Genomic DNA, 22,665 nt, shown 5'->3' on the forward strand with positions numbered 1-22,665 from the left:
TTTTCTTTTTTTTTTTTTTTTTTATATTTATTTTTTAGTTTTTGGCGGACACAACATCTTTGTTTGTATGTGGTGCTGAGGATCGAACCCGGGGCGCATGCATGCCAGGCGAGTGCGCTACCGCTTGAGCCACATCCCCAGCCCTAATACTGTTTTCTTGACTGTTGATCCACTTTGTCAGAACTAAAAGGTTAATTTCATTTCCTTTAAAGATCCAACTTGCTGGATTTCATGTTAAGCAGTCAGAAAACATAACATTACACAAAATTGATACCCAAGAAGCTGTTTAGGTTTGCTGAATTAAAAAGCAGTTAAACTAGTTCAGTAGCTTTTAGCTTTTATAGCAGAATTTTTCTATAAATTTAGGCTTATGATTCATGGGAGTCCTTCTCACTTAATAAAATTTTGTTTTGGTTTTGGTTCTAAATGTTCTTAGTCTTCAAAATGATTAATTATATTGGACCAAAGTCAGAATAAATGGGGGAATCAGAAAATATTTTCTACTGTAACATGTGTAAGTTTGTGCTGTTGTACTTAGAGTTGTTAAAGGTGTGTCTAATCATGTGAAGTTGGGCACATATGCTGAGGAAGATTGGGATTTAAACAGCCCTTATTAGGCTAGACATATTCTTCCAAGTATATGTACTCATGTAAACACTACCATAGGCAAGAACTTTTTCCATCATCTGAAAAAGTTCCTTCATCCTCTTATGCATAGTCATTTGACTTTTCAAAAACACTGTCAGCCTTGTGGGGCAATGCACACCTGTAATCCCTGCAACTCAGGGGATTGAGACAGGAAGATCACAAGTTTTAAGATCAGTCCCTGCAATTTAGCAAGATTCTGTTGCAAAAATAAGGAGGGCTAGGGATGTAGCTCTGTGGTAAAGTGCCTCAGTTTAATCCCCAGTACTGCAAAAGATAAAAAGACACTGTAAAATAGGACCAATAACAGATCTACCCTAAGGATATGAATTGTTAAGAAGCAGTGTGTATGAAAGCCCTTGGTATTATCTGGTGTTTAGTCAGGGTCTTGGAAATGTGGTGGTTTTCCTTAATTTGCTCTCTTCCCCACAGAAACCACAAGGAGAAAAAGATCTCTATAGTAGCAAAAGGTAGGGAGGAAAAGAGAAGATATTGTCCCTAAAAGGACCACAAACCTATGTTGATTACTTGGTATATAGGGATGGCAGGATAGAGAAGGGGCCTAGACCTAGAACCTGAGACCAGAATGTGTTTAATAATAGGGAAAGGGCTGGGGATGTGGTTCAAGTGGTAGTGCTCTGGCCTAACATGTGCGAGGCAATGGGTTCGATCCTCAGCACCACAGAAAAATAAATAAAGATATTGTGTCCACCTAAAACAAAAAAATAAATATTAAAAAAAAATTATTTCTGGCTGGGGAACATGCGTGCGGCCCGGGTTCGATCCTCAGCACCACATACAAACAAAAGATGTTGTGTCCGCCGAAAACTGAAAAATAAATATTAAAAATTAAAAAAAAATGATTTCTATAGCCATTGAGGATTTTTATGAAGAATTATACTATAACTTTACATAATACTTATTATATAATAATATATACTTATAAAAGTATACAAAATTATACTCTGGCTATGACTGTATCAAAACATGCATATGATAAATTATTATAGTAAATATTTAAGAAATTTCTTTAGTCTGTAGTCTAGATCTGTCTCCCTCTGACCAATATGATTCTACCAGATATATGTGAGTATTGAACACTTGAAATGTTAGTTCAAACTGAGATGTGATATAAGTGCAAAATACTTGTTGCATTTCTTAGACTTACTGTGAAAAAACAAATCCCATAAACTCTCTTACAAATCTCACAAATTAGTTTTTTGGTACCAGGGATTGAACCCAGGGGTGCTTAACCACTGGGCTGCATTTCCAGCTCTTTTTGTATTTTATTTTGAGACAGGGTCTTGCTAAGTTGCTGAGGACTTCACTAAGTTGCTGAGGCTGGTCTTAAACTTGTGATCCTCCTGCCTCAGCCTCCCAAGCTGTTGTGTGCACCACCAGGCCTGGCTCACAAATCATTTTTTTTATACCTTTATTTTATTTATTTGTTACATGGTGCTGAGGATCAATTCCAGAGCCTCGCACATACTAGGCGAGTGCTCTACCGTTGAGCCACAACCCATCCCATCACAATTCATTTTTTAAAGAATTACATGGTGAAATAATAATATCTTTGATATGCTGAGTTAAATAAACTGTTTTTAAAATTAATTTCACCTATTCCACTTTTTAAAATATGGCTACTAAAAATTTGAAATTCATATATGGCTCACGTTGTATTTCTGTTTGACAAGCTTAGTCTGAGTTTTCTGTAGTGTCATTCAATTACACATCTGTAATTAAGATGATTCTTAGCAATAAGAGTCTACAGTAAAGGTCAAATGAGAGTTGGTGTCATGTGGAGATTATAGGTGAGTAGAAAGATGGAAGGTAAAATTTGTTGATCTTAGTGATGCTGAATGTAGAAAGATTGAGAAAGTGAAGAATTCAGGAAAGTGGCTTGATTTTAGTTTGGGTATATTGATAAGGTCATAGGCTTTTCAAAGGCTAATGAGGAAGGAACAAAGAAAAAAGAACCACAGTCATGGGAGAAGGGTCTAGGTGGCTCAGTTTAATCCAGTGATTAACTTGGTGGGAACAGGAGGGCCCAAAGCTGAGGAAGCTGGCTTGTTTGTACATTCTGGTGAGGCTTTCATGGCTCCTATACTCTGATTCCAAGCATGGATCTGAAACACAGGGCCTTTGGGCCAGGAATTGGATCAAATAAGCAGTTCCTCTAGCACAAACTGTTGGTCTCCTTTTTCTCCATTTTAAATAGAACTTATTGACTTTAAATAATAAAATGAATGGAAAGTCCTTTCTGTTGGTGGATTTTCAAAGCAAAAGGACAAATCATTTGATTTGTCATTTTTTTGTTTTTGTTTTTGGTACCGGGGATTAAACTCGGGGGTCCTCAACCACTGAGCCACATCCCCAGCCCTATTTTGTATTTTATTTAGAGACAGAGTCTCACTGAGTTGCTTAGTTCCTTGCTGTTGTGAGGATGGCTTTGAACTTATGATCCTCTTGCCTCAGCCTCCCAAGTCATTGGGATTACAGGAATGTACCACCGCCTGGCTTGTCATTCTTTCTGATCTCTGTGTTCTGTTCTTATTTATCTGGATAGGCCTTGCAAGAAAAGCTGTGGAATGTGGCTGCCCCTTTATATCTAAAGCAGAGTGATTTGGCCTCAGCAGCAGCAAAACAGGTAAGTTTGTTGAGACCTTCTTCTCGCATAAGAATTATCTAGTCCAAAGAAGAGCCAGAAGCTTTTCTATGGTTCCATGCCTCTACTATAGCCTCCGTAATTTCAGGCTATGATAGATAGAAGGTAGCGATAAGAAAGGCTGCACAGTTGGGCATGGTGGCACACACCTGTAATCCCAGTAGCTCGGGAGGCTAAGGCAGAAGGATTTCAAGTTCAAAGCCAGCCTTAGCAACTTATCGAGGCCCTAAGCAACTTAGTGAAATCCTGTCTCTAAATAAAATATAAAAAGCGCTGGGGAGAGCTGGGGTTGTGGCTCAGAGGTAGATCTCGCCTAGCATGCGTGAGGCACTAGGTTTAATCCTCAGCACTACCTAAATAAATAAATAAATAATAACATTTAAAAAATGCACCGGGGATGTGGCTCAGTGGTTAAGATTCCCTGAGTTCAATTCCTGGTTAAAAAAAAAAGAAGAGGGGAGGGGAGTTGAGAGCATTAAGTGGCATTTAATTTTATTTACCTCAAGTTTATGTCTTTCAAGCTTTGAGCAGTTCCACTCATTCATAAGTTTTGGAACTTAGTGAACCCCTATGGGTCTTGCTTTCCAGATTGTGAGTCTATGATCCAGTAACTATTGATCCATTAGGAAGCTAATGATGTGACTAATTATTACATTATAGTTCACTAAATGAGTTCAATCCTGTTCTCTTAATTAACCCTTATAGTAATGCCATTAGATAGGAATAATGATCTAGTCCATTTTACAGATGAGGCAGTTAGGGCTTAGCAAGGTAGAACTCTAGCTAGTAGAGTTAGGACTTGATATTCATCCCAAATCTGCTGATATCCCAAATCTGTTTTCTTTCTCCCTTATTACCTGATCTCTCAAATATCAAGTCTGATCCAGACTCCCTCTCAAATCTGATATTTGGTGTTTTGAAGGGAAATGGAACTTAATGACAAGAAGCAAAACTGGGCCATGTTGGGAAGGTAGAGACCAGGGAGCAATAGTTTGGAAGGAAGAGATCCATTGCTGTATACCAGATCCTGTGCTAAATACTTTCCAAGTCCTATTTGATACTGGAAGTTTTCCGATGTTGGTGTTAATCTATTCCTTGTTTTTACATAGGGAAACTTAGGCAACATGTAGTTAAGTAACTGGTTTTACTCTCAGTTGTAGGAGGGCCTAGAATCATTTCTCTGACCCCAAAGCCTTCTGAGGAAGGCAAGCACAGAGGGGACAGAGAAGCATCATTTGGAGAGAAATAACTGATTTGGATAGAATTGAGCAAGAACTTAAATACACTGGGCTTGATCTGTGCTCATAGTCACTTTTTGTTTTGTTTCTTTTGAGAGGGGATACTGAGGATTGAACTGAGGGGCAACTCGACCACTGAGCCACATCCCCAGCCCTATTTTGTATTTTATTTAGAGATAGGGTCTCACTGAATTGCTTAGTGCCTCACTTTTGCTGAGGCTGGCTTTGAATTTAGTATCTTCCTGCCTCAACCTTCCAAGCTCCTGGGATTACAGGCATGTGCCACTGTACCCGGCGATAGTCATTGTTTTCTACAGTTATTCCCTGTCCCATCTCCCTCAGAGAGACAATGCCGACAGCACAGGTTGTCTGGATGACTGACATGCTGTTAATGCTTCCTAATGTTTCATTCTTGGAAGGCTTATCTTGGGGATTGGGTTTCTGTACATAGTACATACAGTTAGTCCCTGATTTACAAATGTTGCACCTATAATTTTTGACTTTTTGATACTGCAATAATATGTGTTCAGAAGAAAACCTTACTTTGGATTTTGAATTTTTATATTTTCCTGAGCTAGTGACATGTAGGATGATACTCTTTTGTAATACTGGTAGTAGCAGTCTATAGTCAGACATGATCAGGAGGGTAAACAGACAATACCCTACCATACTGTGTAGGTGTTACTAAACTAGGATATTTGGTAGATTAGGTGTGTTAAATGCATTTTTGACTTATGATATTTTCTATTTTTGGTGGGAGGGTTGCCAGGAATTCAACAAAGGGGAGTTTAACCACTGAGCCACATTCCCAGCACTTTTTAATATTTTATTTAGAGATAGGGTCATTAAGTTGCTTAGGGCCTTACTAAATTGCTGAGGCTGGCTTTGAACTCATAGTCCTCCTGCCTCAGCCTCCCAGGCTATTCAGATTATAGGCATGTCCCACTGCACCTGGCCTTAACTTATGATATTTTCAATTTACCCTGAGCTAATTAGGACATAACCCCATCATCAGTCAAAGAACATCTGGTATTTATTTGTTCTCATAGCACAGGGAATTTGGTGTAGGGTAATGAAGTGCTTTGCAATTTCATCAATAGGTAAACTTTCATATCTTCATATCAATTAAGATGCTTTTACTACTAGATGAAAGTCTTTTTCTTCAATTGACAAAATAATTTATTTTCTTTTCACAAGATACACTATACTGATTTTACTTTGTATTTTAAAATCTTAGTTCAGAATTAAAGCATAGACATTTTTCAAAAATTTCACTTCAGAATTTCACCTAAGAAAATGGTTTGTCTGAAGAAGTCTGTACTGCTCTCAGACTGATATTTTTACTGATTATTAATTATCTTTTCCTCATAGATCATGGAAGAAACCTACAAAATGGAATTCATGTACAGTGGTGTAGAGAATAAGCAAGTAGTGATTATACATCACATGAGACTTCAGGCCAAAGCTTTGCAACTTATAGTAACTGCACGAACAACTCGAGGGTAAGACTGGGGTGATATTTTCCTTTCAGAGATACTTCCAAATGTACTCAGAGATCTCATCATGGTTAATAATCAGTAAACTGAGATTTAGGAAAGATTAGCTATGGGACATAAAATCTATTCATTTCTTTCCCGAGATATTTCAAGTGCTGTTCATGAGTTAGATTAGATCCTTGGAAATCCAGTCATGTCTCTTGCTAAAAACCCTCCACTGACTGTCCATTACCTACAGCATAACACAGGACTTCATATGGCAACAAAGGACATTCTGTATGTTTCTGCACAATTAGATGTCTTTAAGAATTTAGTGCCAGAAACCACTTTTTCTCTTTGGAAGGGACTAGTAAGCTTTCTCTCCAGCAGTAAAGATGAGTAAGAAGGATGTAATGTGAAGTCAGATTACCTTTTTCAAATCCAGACTTCTTACTAGTTATTTGATTAAGGACAGATCTCTGTGCCTTATTTCCCTGACTGCAAAATGGCAGCATCTATTTCATGGGAATTCTGTGAAGCATAAATGGAAAAATACGTGTAAAAACATTTAGCATGATACATAATAAGAGCTCAGTATGATAGTAGCTATAAGACTTTCTGATAATGGGAATTGCCATAATTTATCCATTCTAAGATGCATACATTTTCTTATTATAATTTCTCTGAAATCTGGTAATTTGATTTAATCTTTAAGATATCCACATACTCATTTCTAAAAAGTTTAATCCCACTGTGTCCCACTTATAACTGAGAAAAGAGAGGTATATGTGATAGTATCTGTATTTTTTATTTTTCAGATAGAACAGATGTATTTTGCAGTTAAATATAATTGTTGTAAAAAATTAAAACATTGCAGAATATGTGAAGTTTCCCTGGCTACACACCCCTATAAAACAGCTGTAATTTCATGTGTATATTTCCAGACTTTTCCCAACCCATATTAACAGATGTAGATTATAAATGTGTGTGTATTAATGTTAATTGACTTATAGTATACTTTACTGTTCTATCTCCTGTTACTTTCACACTACAATATGCTGTACTTATCTTTCCATGTCACTAAAGATAATGATGTCTTTGATCTTTACTTATGCTATATTATTTTATAATTTCTATTTTTATACGTTCTTGCTTATTTTGTCACTTCTTGTCCCCCCCACCAATGATTGATTCTTTTGTTTTTTTCACCCACCAGGGGTTTATCTATACCCTAATTCTCACCTAGTCAGGTGAGAGGCAGTAGTGCATTACTGTTAAAACTATGGTGCCATGTTGCTGGCCTTCAGATCTTACCTTTACACTTTGCAAACTTAGTGACCTTGGACAAGTTATTTAACACTTCATTCATTTGTTCCCATAAGTTAAATAGGGATAACCAATTAATTACTAGTACCTACCTCTCATGGTTATTGTAAGGATTATTGAATCTTTTTTTTTTTTGCTGGGGGTACTGGGGGTTGAACAGAGGGGTGCTTAAATTACTGAGCCACATCCACAGCCCTTTTTATTTTTTGAGACAGGGTCTTGCTGTGTTGCCTAGGACCTTTCCAATTTCCTGAGGCTGGTTTTGAATTTGCAGTCCTCCTGCCTCAGCCTCCCAAAACACTGGGATTACAGGTGTGTGCCACCATGCCTGGCAGGATTAGAGTCATTTTATGTAAAGCCCTTAAAATACTGCCCATCACATTCATTGTAAACACTTGGCTAATATTATTTTATGTTACCTAATATTAGTTTTAGTGATACTATTATTACTCTTCCCACCCCGCTTCCCCAGTACTGGATATTGAACCCTGAGTCATTTTACCACTGAGCTACATCCCCAGACCTTTTTATTATTTTTTTGAGACAGGATCTCACTTAGTTGCTGAGGCTGGCCTTGAATTTATGTTCTTCCTGCCTAAACCTTCCAAGTCATTGGGATTAGAGTATTCTAACATTTTTAATAAGTGCATTGTTCTGATCACCTCTCTATCTTTAAGGTGAAAGTTTTACTTATTTGTCTTATATTGTTTAAATAACTTGGCATTTCACTTTGGCTTCTTATGTTTTATAGTATATCTTATTTTAAGAATGCTTTCTTAAAATATTCATTAATCATCATAAATTTATAAGACTATATGAGTTCTATATAACTTTATAAGCTTAGCTCCAATTTGCCCACCACTATTCTTTTCATATCATAATTGCCATTTAAAAAATCTCTTATTCTAATTTTTTTTTATTTGACTAAAAATGTACTCTAGTAAGTATACTCAATTCAACCTTCCATTTCTGAAACTGCCTTTCTTTAGATCTCATACATAAGTGGAATTCTTTTGGAACACTTAAAATATTATTGAGTTGCCTTTTAGTGTTTAATAGTACAGTTAAGATGTCTGATGCCATCTGCTTCTCTTTCCTTTTTAGATAGCTAACTTTTCTTGGCTCAAAGCTGTAAATTTTTCTTTTTCTCTTCAGAATTAAGAAATTTCACCAGGATATGTCTAGGTATGTTCTTTCCATATTGTTGCTGATTCTTGTGTTTCAACTTTATTTTTAGCTACCATTTTTTTCCTACCATTATTTCATTATTATTATTACTACTACTTTTGCTACTTGTTCTGTCCACTCTAGTTTCTCAGAATGGATTTTGTGTCCTTTGGAGCCATTTGCTCTGTGTTTTTTCTTTTGTAATTTCAATTTCTTTGTTTTTTCTACTATTTTATCATTTTAGTTTTCATCATTGTTCATTTTCATTTTTCATTCACTGTTCAGTTTGATTTTATTATTTTTTTATTTCTAAGTGTGCTTTCTTCTCTCCACTGTTTTATAGCTATTTCCTCTTGCAATGCAATATTCTTTCAAATCTTTTAGCTCTCACTGAGGTTACTTATTAGAATTATTTTTTAAAAAAAGTTTTCTGTGCCAGCTTTGACTTTATCTTATTGAGATCTACTTGGATTTCTTTACAGCTCCTGATTTTTCTTTATAACTCAGTATTTTTTTCATATTATTTGCATACTTAGAAATGAAAGTCTAAACTAATTTAAGTAAGTAATTGGCATAGCTCCCCAACAGCTGTAGGTCAGTGTTTAATTTCCCCTAGTGAGCTTTATTCACTGCTTTCCTTCCTCACCTCAAGGAAAAAGTGGGCATTCTTAATGGTAGAGACCTACTTCATATAGCATGTAGGTGAAGCTACCTGCTGTTTTGGGATTGGGGGAGAGTTCCCAAATATGTTTGTATTTTGCTGCTCGGAATCATTCTAAGCTAAGGCTTTATAATCAGGCCAAAAAATGTTACTTCTTGGCCAAATTGCTTTCCTATGTGCCCAAGCATGGCTGGAATTCTCCCCTTCAGCCTCCTCGCTCCTTGCCAACTTTGGTGGGTTAATCTTACTATTAAATTTCAGTTCCATTTCTTAGGCTGTATCACTTAAGAAAGTTTCAGGTAGTACACCTGGGAATATGGCTCAGAGGTAGAACACTTGTGTGTGGCATGTGTGTAAGTCCCTGGATTCAATTCCCAGCACTGCCCCCCCCCCCAAAAAAAATTTAAGTACTACCTTTCTTGGGAAAGAATTTACATAAATGTTGCTTATAGAATAGGTTTCCATTTGCCATTTCCCATTTATTCATTCAGCAAATATTTAGTGACTGCTGCTTTGCCAGGAAGTATACAATGAGGAACACAAAGTCCCTATTGTCACAGAGCTTACATGTTAGTAGAAAGTCTAAACCAGTTTAAGAACCTTGATACCATTCTCTAATATATTTTATTAAAGAAAGAGTTTTTGTTTTTTCTTGATTGGAACTTGCTTCTCCAGTGAATAATCGGTAAATGAATATAAATGGGAAGTTCATGTATTAATTACATACAAGAAAGATAAAGAAAATACACAAAGTTATGATGAATTTTATTGGTCTAGCATGTTGCCTGGATTACATTAGATATACAATGGGTTTTTACTGAAATGAAATACTCTACGAGGCTAAAGAAGCCAAGATAGGGCTGGGATTGTGGCTCAGCGGTAGAGCCTTGGCCTAGCATGCATGGGGCCCTGGGTTTGATCCTCAGCACCACATAAAAATAAATGAATGGGGGCTGGGGATGTGGCTCAAGTGGTAGCGCACTCACCTGGCATGTGTACAGCCTGGGTTCGATCCTCAGCACCACATACAAAAAAAGATGTTGTATCTGCCGAAAACTAAAAAAAATAAATATTAAAATTCTCTCTCTCTCTTTCTCTCTTTCTCTCTCTCTCTATCAAAGAAATTCAATAAAAACATTTTTAAAAAATGAATGAATGGAATAAAGGTATTGTGTCCAACTACAACTAAAAAAATAAAAAAATAAATAAATAATAATAATAATAATAAAAAGAAGCCAAGATAGTGGAAGAAAGATAGTCTGTGTCTGGGGGTAAAGAAGTAAGAAAATTTGTTCCCCTTCTGCATGAGAATTTATTTACCTTTGATTCACTTTTCATCTGTTCTCTGGAATTCTGATAGTGCCAACTATATTAGCAGGCCATACTGGTGTAGAAAAATTGATCTCTTAGTAAATTATCTGACTAGAAGTATAAATGAACTAAGTTTCGTGATATAGATATCATCACTCTGGGCTTCACAGAATGCAGTGATTCTTTTATCTGGACATAGCTGATACAAGGAAGCTACACCTACATTAGCACCTATGGAGCATAAGACTTTTAAGCTAGGATGGTCTCCTTACCTGCCTTATGTAGATCTCTTCTCTTTGAACCCAAGCTGTCAGCTACAGAATCAAAACTCCAGGACTCTTGTGGGGCTGCTCAAGGACTCCTGCACAAATGGGACTTGATGCTACAGTGTTAGGGGTTGTGCTCTTGTCAGTTAGCCTTAGAGTCCAGTGCCAAGTGTGGCCTATGATAGTCTTTGATTTTGAGTCTGTCTTTAACCTAATGAACATTGAAGTCATTTAATTGGGCCTCCAGAGTCCTGACAGTTATTTTTCCCTGAGATCCATTAGGAGTCCTGTTTCTCTGAGAGATCATTTTATAATGTAATATACTCTTTCTCCTTTCATGAATGCTTAGATTTCTGGGACTTCTGGATCACACTCTTTAGTTTACAGATCTCACATGCAAGTTGCTTATTTACTTTGCATTTCTTTTCTGCAGAGTTGACCCTTTATATGGGATGTGTGAAAAATTTTTACAGGAAGTGGACTTTTTTCAGAGGTAAGTATTTCATAACTCCTCTGGCTTATTAAATTTTGGTTATGCAGAGAATAACTTAACAGGCACCAAGAGTGACCACAAACCAGGTTACTTGGTTTAGCCCATGCAGGCAAGCTATTGTCTATGGTAGTGCGCCCTTATTTGATATTTTCTTTAATTGTGTATAAACTTCTTTGAAGATAAAGCTTCAAAATTAAATGTACAACCAGATAATTAAAACATTGGGAATTGTTTGGATTCAGCTCTCAGCTGGGCCATAAAAATACCAGTATTATAAAGAAAACTCATAAACTGGTTGAAAGATCACACTTTCATATTTATTTATAATCTACAAAGAATTGTTCTATAATTCTGTAGGTAAGTTTTATTCTGTAGGGTAGATATTTTTCTGTTCTGTTTGAAGTGAATTAACAGATTCAATAGATGAGTGGGAAGGCTTGGTGAAGAAAGTGAGAGTTTAGGAAACGACCAAACTTGTGGTGCTGGCAGTATATGCTTTTAAAGGAACTGATTAAGTCTAATAGTTATTTCTTCTGTCTGCTGTTCCTGCCCTCTTGAACTGAGGTTTTTATGACCCTACACTTCTCATTCTTTTTTTCATTTGATGATAGCTTCCTGTAGGACTAGGTTGCATTACCACCATTCACCAGCAGGTGTTGCTTGTTAGTAAAAGGTACAGATTAGCTTGGCTCTGTGTTAGACCTCTGGATTCAAATGTGAAATTTAAATTCATGTCTTACTTTTGGTTTTAGATACTTCAGAGTTTATTTTTGCATAGTTGGGCTAAAGAGGTTTGGGGGAAGGTTACAGCTTTAAGTTGCCTAAGTTCTTCACCTGTTGTTAACTAGAGCTGCATATTTCTTAATTCAGCCTCAGAGGTCCTCTGCAGATATCATCCCTTGAGTGAATTTTTTTAACTATCCCCTTCCACAAGGCAGAGTACTATGGAATCAATATGAGCTGGGAATCAGTTACTTAATATTTCTGAATCTCAATGTAACATCATCCTCTCTGAATCTCAGTGTTCCTATTGCTTAAATATAAGCTCCATTAAAACAGTTCATTTCTTCTCCTTCACTTGCTATTATATTTCCAGTATCTAGAATAGTACTTAGCACTTGATAGGTTCTAAAAACATATTTGTTAAATTAATTAAAGGATCTGTAAGAAAAAATAATTTTAACAGTGCACAGGTTTGCTGGAAGGTTTAAATACAGTCATATAAAACATTTAAGTGTATGTTTGACATACAGTGTTATTCAATAGCAGTTTCTTATGATGAGCATAACATTAGGGCATAATTATCTGAATACCTGTCTGTTATAGTTGTGAACTTTGAGCTCCTCCCACCTTAACACTCGACCTACTTCAGGGGTTGGCAGATGTCTGAGGCTCAGCCCGTGATGAATGAATGCATAATCAGTTGCTTCTCTTTGTTCCTCCAGGTGTTTCATCGCCGATTTGCCCCATTTGCAGGATAGCTTTGTGGATAAACTTCTTGACCTTATGCCCCGACTCATGACATCCAAACCTGCTGAAGTGGTCAAAATTCTACAGACCATGCTGCGTCAGAGTACTTTCTTGCACCTCCCGCTTCCAGAGCAGGTCAGGGTCTACATCCTGCCTCTTCAGACCAAATTGTCCAGATATGAAAACTATCTACTGTGGTGAGCTTCTTTTATCAGTGGAGCAGCTGCTAAGCCCCTTCCTGTGATTGGCTCCTGCATACCCACCTATTAGATACTAAGACTGTTTTGTTACCCGAGCTTGACCTGGCATTTGAGTCATCATATTTTCTTTTTGCTTATAGATCCATAAAGCCTCTGCTACTATCATTGAGCCAGCAGGAGAATCAGATAATCCTTTGCGGTTTACATCTGGGTTGGTGGTGGCCTTGGATGTTGATGCAACCCTGGAACACGTGCAGGATCCTCAGAACACTGTGAAGGTCCAGGTCTGTTAGGTTGTGGTTCATATGGAACTTTAGAGTGACCTTATATTGAAGCATTTAATTTTAGTATCCCTCTTTATCTAAGAGGTTAAAACCGGGAAAGGAGAAGAGATGGAAATGAACCTTTGTGGAAAAGAGCCTGGGCTTGAAACTGTGCTGCTGAGCAACTCTTACTTGGTAGAGCAAGTTAGATTAAACTCTAAGCCTTATGGGCTGGGGTTGTGGCTCACCAGTAGAGCACTTGCCCAGCATGTTTGAGGCCCTGGGTTTGATCCTCAGCACAACATAAAAATAAATAAATAATTTAAAAATAACAAAAAACTCTTAAGCCTTATACAACTGACAAATAGAAATAGTTGACATTGAAATGGAATGACGTATATTAGGTCCCCAGTACCCAGCAAACGTTTAATGAATGATCGGGCCCTTTCTATTCTATAACATGAGGTTAAGACTTGATCCTTTTTAATATCACCCCCACTCTTCCTATTCCCCCAAAAAAAGCTTGGGCACAAAGGTACTCACCTTTACTCAGGAGACTAGGAAGGGAGCATTGTTTGAGCACAGGAGTTCAAGACCAGCCTTCGTAACATCTCAAAAAATAAAAAGGAAAAAAAAAAAAGACTTGATATTTTATTACAGCAATTTGTAAATGACAAGTCTTTTTCAGGCTTTAGGTATATAAGTAGGTCAACTGGCAAACAGAATGTATGGGTGGGAAAAAGCAATCACTAGGAAATATTTTTTCCCAAGTTAGATGTATTAGAAACACATGAATGATATAGTAGATCTGCTAAGCAATTCACCTTTTGCACCCATCCATCCTTCCATCCATTTGTGCATTAGTGCTTATTCTATCACACATGCTAAATGCTGTGGTTGCCAAGTAAATATCTCATAGTTCTGCCTACAATCCCAGCAGGAGGCTGAGGAAGGAAGATTACAAGTTCAAGGCCAGCCTCAGCAACTTATAAATAATTCAGTGAGACCCTGTCTCTAAATAAAATATTAAAAAGAACTGGGGATTTGGCTCATTTCACTCCTCAGTACCAATAAATAAGTAAATGAATGAATGAATGAGAATATAGCTTAGTAATAAAGTACCCCTGAGTTCAATCCTCAGTACTATCCTCTGCCCTGCAAAGAAGTCACAGTTCTTGCTCTTAGGATGCTCACAGTTGCATTAGGAGACAGACAAATGCATGGGCAATTATGAAACAAAAGTTCAGTGACTAGATAAATTAACCAGATAAATTAACACCAGAGAAGTTAATATGATTACTGTGATGGAGGCTAATGAAAGGAACTGCTTTGTGGAGATGCTAGAGTATGGTGGGATTTAAAAGGATGATAACAACAAAGAAGGGCGAAAGGAGGTGTTCTAGACAGAAGGTGTGAGTGCAAACAGGGGTGTGAGCACTGGCAGTAAGTACAATCAGAGGGCAGAAAAATAGTCTGGAGCATGCAGGGAAGCCTTCCTGAAGGAGGTAAGGATGCGTCAGGCCTTGAAGATGGTATTTTTTGGCTATGGTGACAATAGGAGAACACGACTCTGACTTCCCAGCAGGAATTTTACAAATCATGAGACTTACAGAGAATTAATTCTGTGCTAGCTATGAAGTTGTTCTGCATTGCCCCCCACCTCTGCCACCCCTTAGTGTTCATCCCAGCTGTTCTTTAGAATCTCAGCATTAGAGAATACTGATGAATAATCTGCAGCAATTAAATCAGAATCCTCTGAGCTCATAAGTGATTTTTTTCAAGAATTTATAGGTAATTCTTTTGGGCAGTCAGCAATTCTAATGAGAAGCACTGTTTCACAATGTCCCTGAAAAAAAGTTTCCAGACCAACTAAGCATAAATGAGGTTGTAGATAGTCTAGCAGATGACCCTTAAATAATCTATCTCCTGAAAACTCCCCTTTGTAGCAACTCCCCTGCAGGCGTGGGCAAACTGATGCCTCTGCTGGTGGGAACTGGGACTCTTACTGCCCTGTCATGCAACAGCTTCATTGTTTTGAAAGTGCTGTAGAGTATAACCACCATACCCTGCCATCTCCTTTGTTCTATCTAGGTACTGTTTTAAGTATAAGACATATAGCAGTAAATATGCCTCAGAGAATATATGGAGATTACATTCTTTTTTTTTAATATTTACTTTTTAGGTTTTTTTTTAGGTAGCACAATATCTTTATTTTATTTTTATGTGGTGCTGAGGATCGAACCCAGTTCCCCACACATGCCAGGCGAGCACGCTACCACTTGAGCCACATCCCCAACCCCAAGAGATTACATTCTTTATTAAAAGTATGTTTGTTTTTTAAAGTAGGCTTTCTAGGAACTCCATTTAATAACATTTCTTAGCCTAGTGCAGGTTACTATATTTTACCTAAGGCTGATAGGAGATGCAGTTTTTAGTTGTTCCGAAATTCAGAATATAAATCATACTGTCTGTTTTCTTCTCCTGACCTCCATGAGCCAAAGCTTTCTCAGCTGCCCTCTTGAGCATAGTAGAGGAGTGAAGGAAAGCTTCCATCAGCTTTCTCACAGAGGAATTGAAGCCTTTCACCAAGAGCAGTTTTGTTGAGAATGCTGGGAGGTTCTTCCACCTTTGTTATTTTCTTTCTCTTGCTCATCCCTGTGTCAGCCCTCCTCCACCCCTCTTTTTAAAAATTAAAGCCCACCTACTTATCTCTAAAGATAACAAGGATCAGGAAGCTGGGATACTGGACTTTTCTGCTGTCATAGGTTTGAGGCACAGAGCCTGGAAGTAGATTGAGGAGAAGCAGCTTAAAGAAAGAAGGGTAACTGGATGCAGTGGTGCATGTCTGCAGTCCCAGATTCTCAGGAGGCTGAGACAGAATCATTTGAGCCCAGGAAATTGGGGCTGTATTGTGCTCTGCCTATCAGTTGTTTGTACTAAGAGTCAGTAATGGGATTGTGCTTATGAACAGCCACTGCACTGCAGCCTGTGTGACATGGTGAGACCCGATCCCTTAAGTTAAAAAAAGAAAGAAAGAAGGGTAGAATCAGGGAGGCCTGAGAGGAGATAAAAGGATTATGGTAAATGGTCAGAGATAGGCTTCCCAAAATCCAAAATTGAAAGAACTGTGCAGTTCTCCACTGTGCCCTTATCAGTATATTTATATGGAGCAGGTCCTATGTGGCACTAGGATCATTTTTATATGTTCCTATATTCATTTGTATGCCATGCCATGGAATAGGTCTTCTACATGGGTTTCTGGGAGGCCCCAGGATGTAGAGGAAAGAACTCTGTCCGTTTGTGAGATGTGAAGATCTGGCCAGTGGTTGGTTCAGACCCTTCATAAAGTCCTTTCTCTTTAGAAAGAGACAGATAAATGCCTTCTTTGCTGCTTGAAATCTAATGCAGAAAATACAGTTGACAAAAATTTCTGCATACATGCTGATTGTGGTGGATGCTGGTCCCTCATGGGATTCATAGCCAAGGAGGGAAGATCATTCTGCCTCGTGGTACTTGGGAGGGTTTTCAGAAATTCAAGAGATGTTTACTGGACATTGCGTTGTGCTGGGGCAGCAGCTACAGAGATGTCTATAGTGTTGCTCTTGCCTCAAGGAGCTTTGCTTTATAAAGGCTGGTGTCATTTTTCTTCTCATGTTTTGGGGTTCACTGCCACCATCAAGTTTTCTTAATTGTTCTTTCTTCTGCCTTTTGTTTTTCTTTTCATTTTTGGTATCTCTTAGGTCTTATATCCAGATGGTCAAGCTCAGATGATCCACCCCAAACCAGCAGACTTCCGAAATCCTGGCCCAGGGCGTCACCGTCTCATCACTCAAGTGTACCTCTCCCATACCGCTTGGACAGGTAAGGAGTCAGGGACCTGGGGATTATGCTCCTAGAGATTACACTCAACCTTTAGCATTTGTTTTTTAGTTTGAGGGAAAAAATACATGTTTGAATCATGTACTGAGGATTGAATGTGATTCTTTAGGGAGTTCATAAGATCAAACTGGGTACATTTGGACTAATTTGCTATACTGATTGCACAAGCAGTGAGATTCTTGTACAAGAGGTTATAGTGGAATGGAGTTTCATGGAAAGAGCCCTGGGCTGGACACCAGGAGAATGCATGTTGTTCTGACTCTGCCACCAGTTTGCTGCATGACCTCGGGCAAGTCTGAGTCTGTTTCTTTCCTCAGCTTAAAAAAAAGGTGGTGATTCTCAACCAATAAATTAATTGTGAAGATTACTCCCTCTGGAAATTACAGTTTCATTTCCTTATGAAAAATTTAAAACCACTGTCTCTTTGTCTATGAACAGTTCAATTAATTCCCCTGAAACAAGTAAAATGACACATAACTTCCCATCCCTCCCACACATGGATGGTCTATGGAGTGATGCAGAGCAAGGGGATCTGTTAATACAGCAACTGAATAGAACATGCACAGTTGGTGAAAGGACAGAGATGTCATACAAGTTTATTTTTTTATTCTTTTTTTCCCCTTTAATCTGGGAGAAATCAAATGCAAAAGACATTTTATTCAAGCCTATAAGTTTGCTTTGGAAAACTTAAAAAGAGACTCAGACTGCAAAACCTAAAACATGGGGCTGAATTGACCTTGGTGATATTTCCTGAATCATTGAAGATGAGACAGGGTCTCACTGAGTTGCTTAATACCTTGCCATTGCCGAGGCTGGCTTTGAACCCTTGATCCTCCTGTCTCAGCCTCCCGAGCCACTGGGATTACAGGCGTGCACCACTGTGCCCAGCCACATCAGATGTTTTCTTATTTAAAATTACTTATTTGAGATTCTCTCCCATTAGAATGTAGCCTCCATTGCAGCAGGAAACTTGCTTATCTGTATTTCTGTATCCCTGGTGCCTATACGTCCTATGTCCTTAGTGCGTGACATGCAGTAGGCCCTCAACAAATAGTGAAAACAGAATGCATGATTTTTAAAAAAAAAAATTTTTAATTTATTTTAATTAGTTATACATTTCAGTAGACTATCTTTTCTATCCCCACATCCCCTCCCCTCCCCTTCCCTCCCATCACTTCCCTCTACCTAATCTAAGGTAACGCTATTCTTCCCTAGTGCCCCCACCTTATTGTGAATTAGCATCTGCATATTAGAGAAAACATTTGGTCTTTGGTTTTGTGGGATTGTCTTATTTCGCTTAGCATGATATTCTCCAACTCCAACCATTTACTGGCAAATGCCATAATTTTACTCTTCTTGAAAGCTGAGTAATGAGTATATATACCACATTTGCTTTATCCATTCATCTATTGAGGGACACCTAGGTTGGTTCCATAGACTAGCTATTGTGAATTGAGCTGCTATAAACATTCATGTGGCTGCATCACTATAGTATGCTGAATATAAGTCCTTTGGGTATAAACCAAGGAGTGGAATAACTGGGTCAAATAGTGGTTCCATTCCCAAATTTTCAGAGGAATCTCCATACTGCTTTCTGTAGTGGTTGCACCAGTTTGCAGTCCCACCAGCAATGTATGAGTGTACCTTTTTCACCACATCCTTGCCAACATTTATTGTTGCCTGTATTCTTTTTTTTTTATAAAAAATTATTTTTTAGTTGTAGTTGGACACAGTACCTTTATTTCACTTATGTATTTTTATGTGGTGCTGAGGATTAAACCCAGGGTCTTGCACGTTTGAGGCAAGTGCTTTACCACTGAGCCACACCCCATACCTGTTGCCTGTATTCTTGATAATTGCCATTCTGACTGGAGTGAGATGCAATCTTAGAGTAGTTTTGATTTGCATTTCTCTAATTGCTAGAGGTGTTGAACACTTTTTCATACATTCATTTATCAATTGTATTTCTTCTTCTGTAAAGTGTCTGTTGAGTTCCTTAGCATATTTATTGATTGGGTTATTTGTTTTTTTGGTGTTAAATTTTTTGAGTTCTTTACATATCCTAGAGATTAATGCTTTATCAGAGGTGCATGTAGGAAAGATTTTCTCCCAATCTGTACGCTGTCTCTTCACTTTATTAATTGTTTCCTTTGCTGAGAAGAAACTTTTTCATTTGAATCAATCCCATTTATTTATTCTTGATTTTACTTCTTGCTCTTTAGGAGTTTTGTTAAGGAAGTCAGATCCTAGGTCAATGTGGTGAAGGTTTGGACTTATTTTTTCTTCTATTAGGCACAGGGTCTCTGGTCTAGTGCCTAAATCTTTGATCCACTATGAGTTGATTTTTGTACAAGGGTGAGAGAGAGAGAGAGGTTTAATTTCGTTTTGCTACATATGGATTTCCAGTTTTGCCAGCACCATTTGTTGAATAGGCTTTTTCTACAGTGAATGTTTTTGGCACCTTTGTCTAGTATGATATAACCATATTTATATGGGTTTGTCTCTGTGTACTCTATTCTGTACCAGTGGTCTACAAGTCTGTTTTGGTGCCAATACCATGATGTTTTTATTATTATAGTTCTGTAGTGTAGTTTAAGGTCTGATATTGTGATGCCTCCTGCTTCAGTTTTGTTGATAAGGAGTGCTTTAGCTGTTCTGGATCTCTTATTTTTCCAAATAAATTCCATGATTGCATTTTCTATTTCTGTGAAGAATGTCCTTGGGATTTTAATAGGAATTGCATTAAATCTGTATTACTCTTTTGGTAGTATGGCCATTTTGACAATATTAATTCTGCCCAACCAGGAACATGGGAGATCTTTCCATCTTCTGAGGTTTTCTTCAATTTCTTTCTTAAGTATTCTATAGTTTTCATTGTAGAGGTCTTTTGCCTCTTCTGTTAGACTGATTCCCATTTTATTTATTTATTTTTGAGGCTATTGTGAATAGAATAGTTTTCCTAATTTCTGTTTCAGTAGATTCATCGCTGATTTATAGGAATGCATTTGATTTATGGGTGTTGATTTTATATCCTGCTACTTTGCTGAATTCATTTATTAGTTTTCTGGTGGAATTTTTTTGGATCTTCTAGATATAGAATTATGTCATCAGCAAACAGTGATAGTTGGAATTCTTCTTTACCTATTTGTATCTCTTTAATTTCTTTCTTTTGTCTACTTGCTCTGTCTAGAGTTTCAAGGATGATATTGAATAGAAGTGGTGAAAGAGGTCATCATTGTCTTATTCCAGTTTTTAGCACGAATGCTCTCAATTTTTCTCCATTTAGAATGATGCTGGCCTTGGGTTTAGCATATATAGTATTTTACAATGTTGAGGCATGTTCCTACTATCCCTAGTTTTTCTTTTTTTTTTTTTTTTTTAAAGATAGAGTGAGAGAGGGAGGGAGGGAGAGAGAGAGAGAGAGAGAGAGAGAGAGAGAGAGAATTTTTAATATTTATTTTTTAGTTTTCGGTGGACACAACATCTTTGTTTGTATGTGGTGCTGAGGATCGAACCCGGGCCACACGCATGCCAGGAGAGCGCGCTACCGCTTGAGCCACATCCCCAGCCCCGAGTTTTTCTAATGTTTTGAACATGAAGGCGTGCTGTATTTTGTCAAATGCTTTTTCTGCATCTGTTGAGATGATCATATAATTCTTATTTTTAAGTCTCTTAATATGATAAATTACTTTTATTGATTTGCATATGTTGAATCAACAGCCCTGCATCCCTGGGATGAATCCCACTTGATTGTGGTGCACTATCTTTTTAATATGTAGGCCAACATGGTAAAGATTAATATGTACGTGATTTGCCAGAATTTTATTGAGAATTTTTGCATCTATGTTCATCAGGGATATTGGTCTGAAGTTTTCTTTCCTTCATGTGTCTTTGTTTGGTCATAGAATGAGTTTGTAAGGGTTCCCTCCTTTTCTATTCACGAAATACTTTGAGGAGTATTGGTGTTAATTTTTCTTTTAAAGTCTTGTAGAACTCAGCTGAGAATCCATCTGGGCTTTTCTTGGTTCATAGACTTTTGATGGAGTTTTCTATTTCATCACTTGAAATTGATCTGTTTAAATCATGTATGACCTTCTTATTCAGTTTTGGTAGGTCACATGTCTCTAGAAATTTGTCTAGAAAAATGTCTTTGATATTTTCTATTTTATTACAGTATAAATTTTTAAAATAGTTTCTTATTATCTTCTGTATTTTAGACATGTCTGTTGTGATATTTCCTTCTTCATCTTGTATTTTAGTAATTTGAGTTTTCTCTCTTTTTCTCTTTGTTAGCTTGGCCAGGGGTTTATCTGTTTTATTTATTTTTTCAAAGAACCAACTTTTTGTGTTGTCCATTTTTTTAAATTGTTTCTTTTGTTTCAATTTCATTAATTTCAGCTCTGATTTTAATTATTTCCTGTCTTCTGCTTTTGTTGTTGATTTGTTCTTCTTTTTATATAGGGCTTTAAGACCTAGTGTTAGGTCATTTATTTGTTGACTTTTTATTCTTTTAATGAATGCACTCAATGTAATAAACTTTCCTCTTAGTACTGCCTTCATAGTGTCCCAGTGATTTTGATATGTTGTAACAGTGTTCTCATTTACCTCTAGGAATTTTTTTTTATTTCATCCTTGATTTCTTCTACAATCCATTCATCTTTAATTATGTATTATTTAGTAGCTTCTATCTTTTATTTTCTTGTTGGTTTTTAATTTCATTCCATTGTGGTCTGATAGAATGCAGGGTATTATCTCTGTTTTTTTTAACTAAGAGTTGCTTTGTGGCATACTATATGTCTATTTTAGAGAAGGAGCCATGTGCTGTTGAGAAGAAAGTATATTTGTTCGTTGATGGATGAAATATTTCCATATATGTCTGTTAAGTCTAAATTATTGATTGTATTATTTAGTTCTATAGTTTCTTTTTTTTAATATTTATTTTTTAATTGTATACAATACTTCATTTTGTTTATTTATTTTTATGTGGTGCTGAGGATTGAACCCAGGGCCTCGCACATGCTAGGTGAGTGCTCTACCGCTGAGCCACAACCCCAGCCCAATATAGTTTCTTTTTTTAAATAATTTTTAGTTGTAGTCGGACACAATACCTTTGTTTTATTTATTTTTATGTGGTGCTGAGGATTGAACCCTGGGCCTCACATATGCTAGGCGAACACTCTATGTCTGAGCCACAACCCCAGCCCCTCTATAGTTTCCTTATTTCGTTTTTGTTTAGAAGATCTGTCCAGTAGTGAGAGAGGTGTGTTAAAGTCACCCATGGAATGCATGATTTTAATTGGCAGTTAAAATTCATTCAATTCTTAGACCAACTCTGTGGTGGGAATTAGTGTTTTCTTCATTTCATGGGTATATAAACAGAGCCATATGGCTGCTTAGCAATGGTGCCAAAGCTGGCATGCAGATGTCTTAGCTCCCAATCCCTTGCTCCTTCACTCTACCATGCTCCCTTCTTCCCTGGGACTGGAAAGAGAAACGTGTTCTCATTCTAAATGTACTTACATCTCCTTTGTCCTTACCCAGGAGAGATTTTTGCCTGGAATTTGTAGGGAACTCCTTTAGTCCCTCAGCAGCTCTCCACTGGGGCT

The 22,665-nt window shown here is 37.3% G+C and overlaps 1 protein-coding gene across 2 annotated transcripts in view; it reads left to right on the top strand.

The window, feature by feature from the left end:
• Ints4 (integrator complex subunit 4) overlaps positions 1-22,665 on the top strand; it is a 102,981-nt gene that overhangs the window by 77,521 nt on the left and 2,795 nt on the right. For both annotated transcript variants that reach the window (XM_015477371.2, XM_015477372.2), the window contains 6 exons: positions 3,212-3,292; positions 5,920-6,050; positions 11,188-11,247; positions 12,693-12,852; positions 13,058-13,201; positions 16,921-17,041. In XM_015477371.2, coding sequence (XP_015332857.1) covers positions 3,212-3,292; positions 5,920-6,050; positions 11,188-11,247; positions 12,693-12,852; positions 13,058-13,201; positions 16,921-17,041 — 697 coding nt within the window. The remainder of the gene's footprint in view (positions 1-3,211; positions 3,293-5,919; positions 6,051-11,187; positions 11,248-12,692; positions 12,853-13,057; positions 13,202-16,920; positions 17,042-22,665) is intronic.

The sequence above is a fragment of the Marmota marmota genome, unplaced genomic scaffold (genome assembly GCF_001458135.2).
Source record: "Marmota marmota marmota unplaced genomic scaffold, marMar, whole genome shotgun sequence".
In the NCBI taxonomy this organism is placed as follows: Eukaryota; Metazoa; Chordata; class Mammalia; order Rodentia; family Sciuridae; genus Marmota; species Marmota marmota.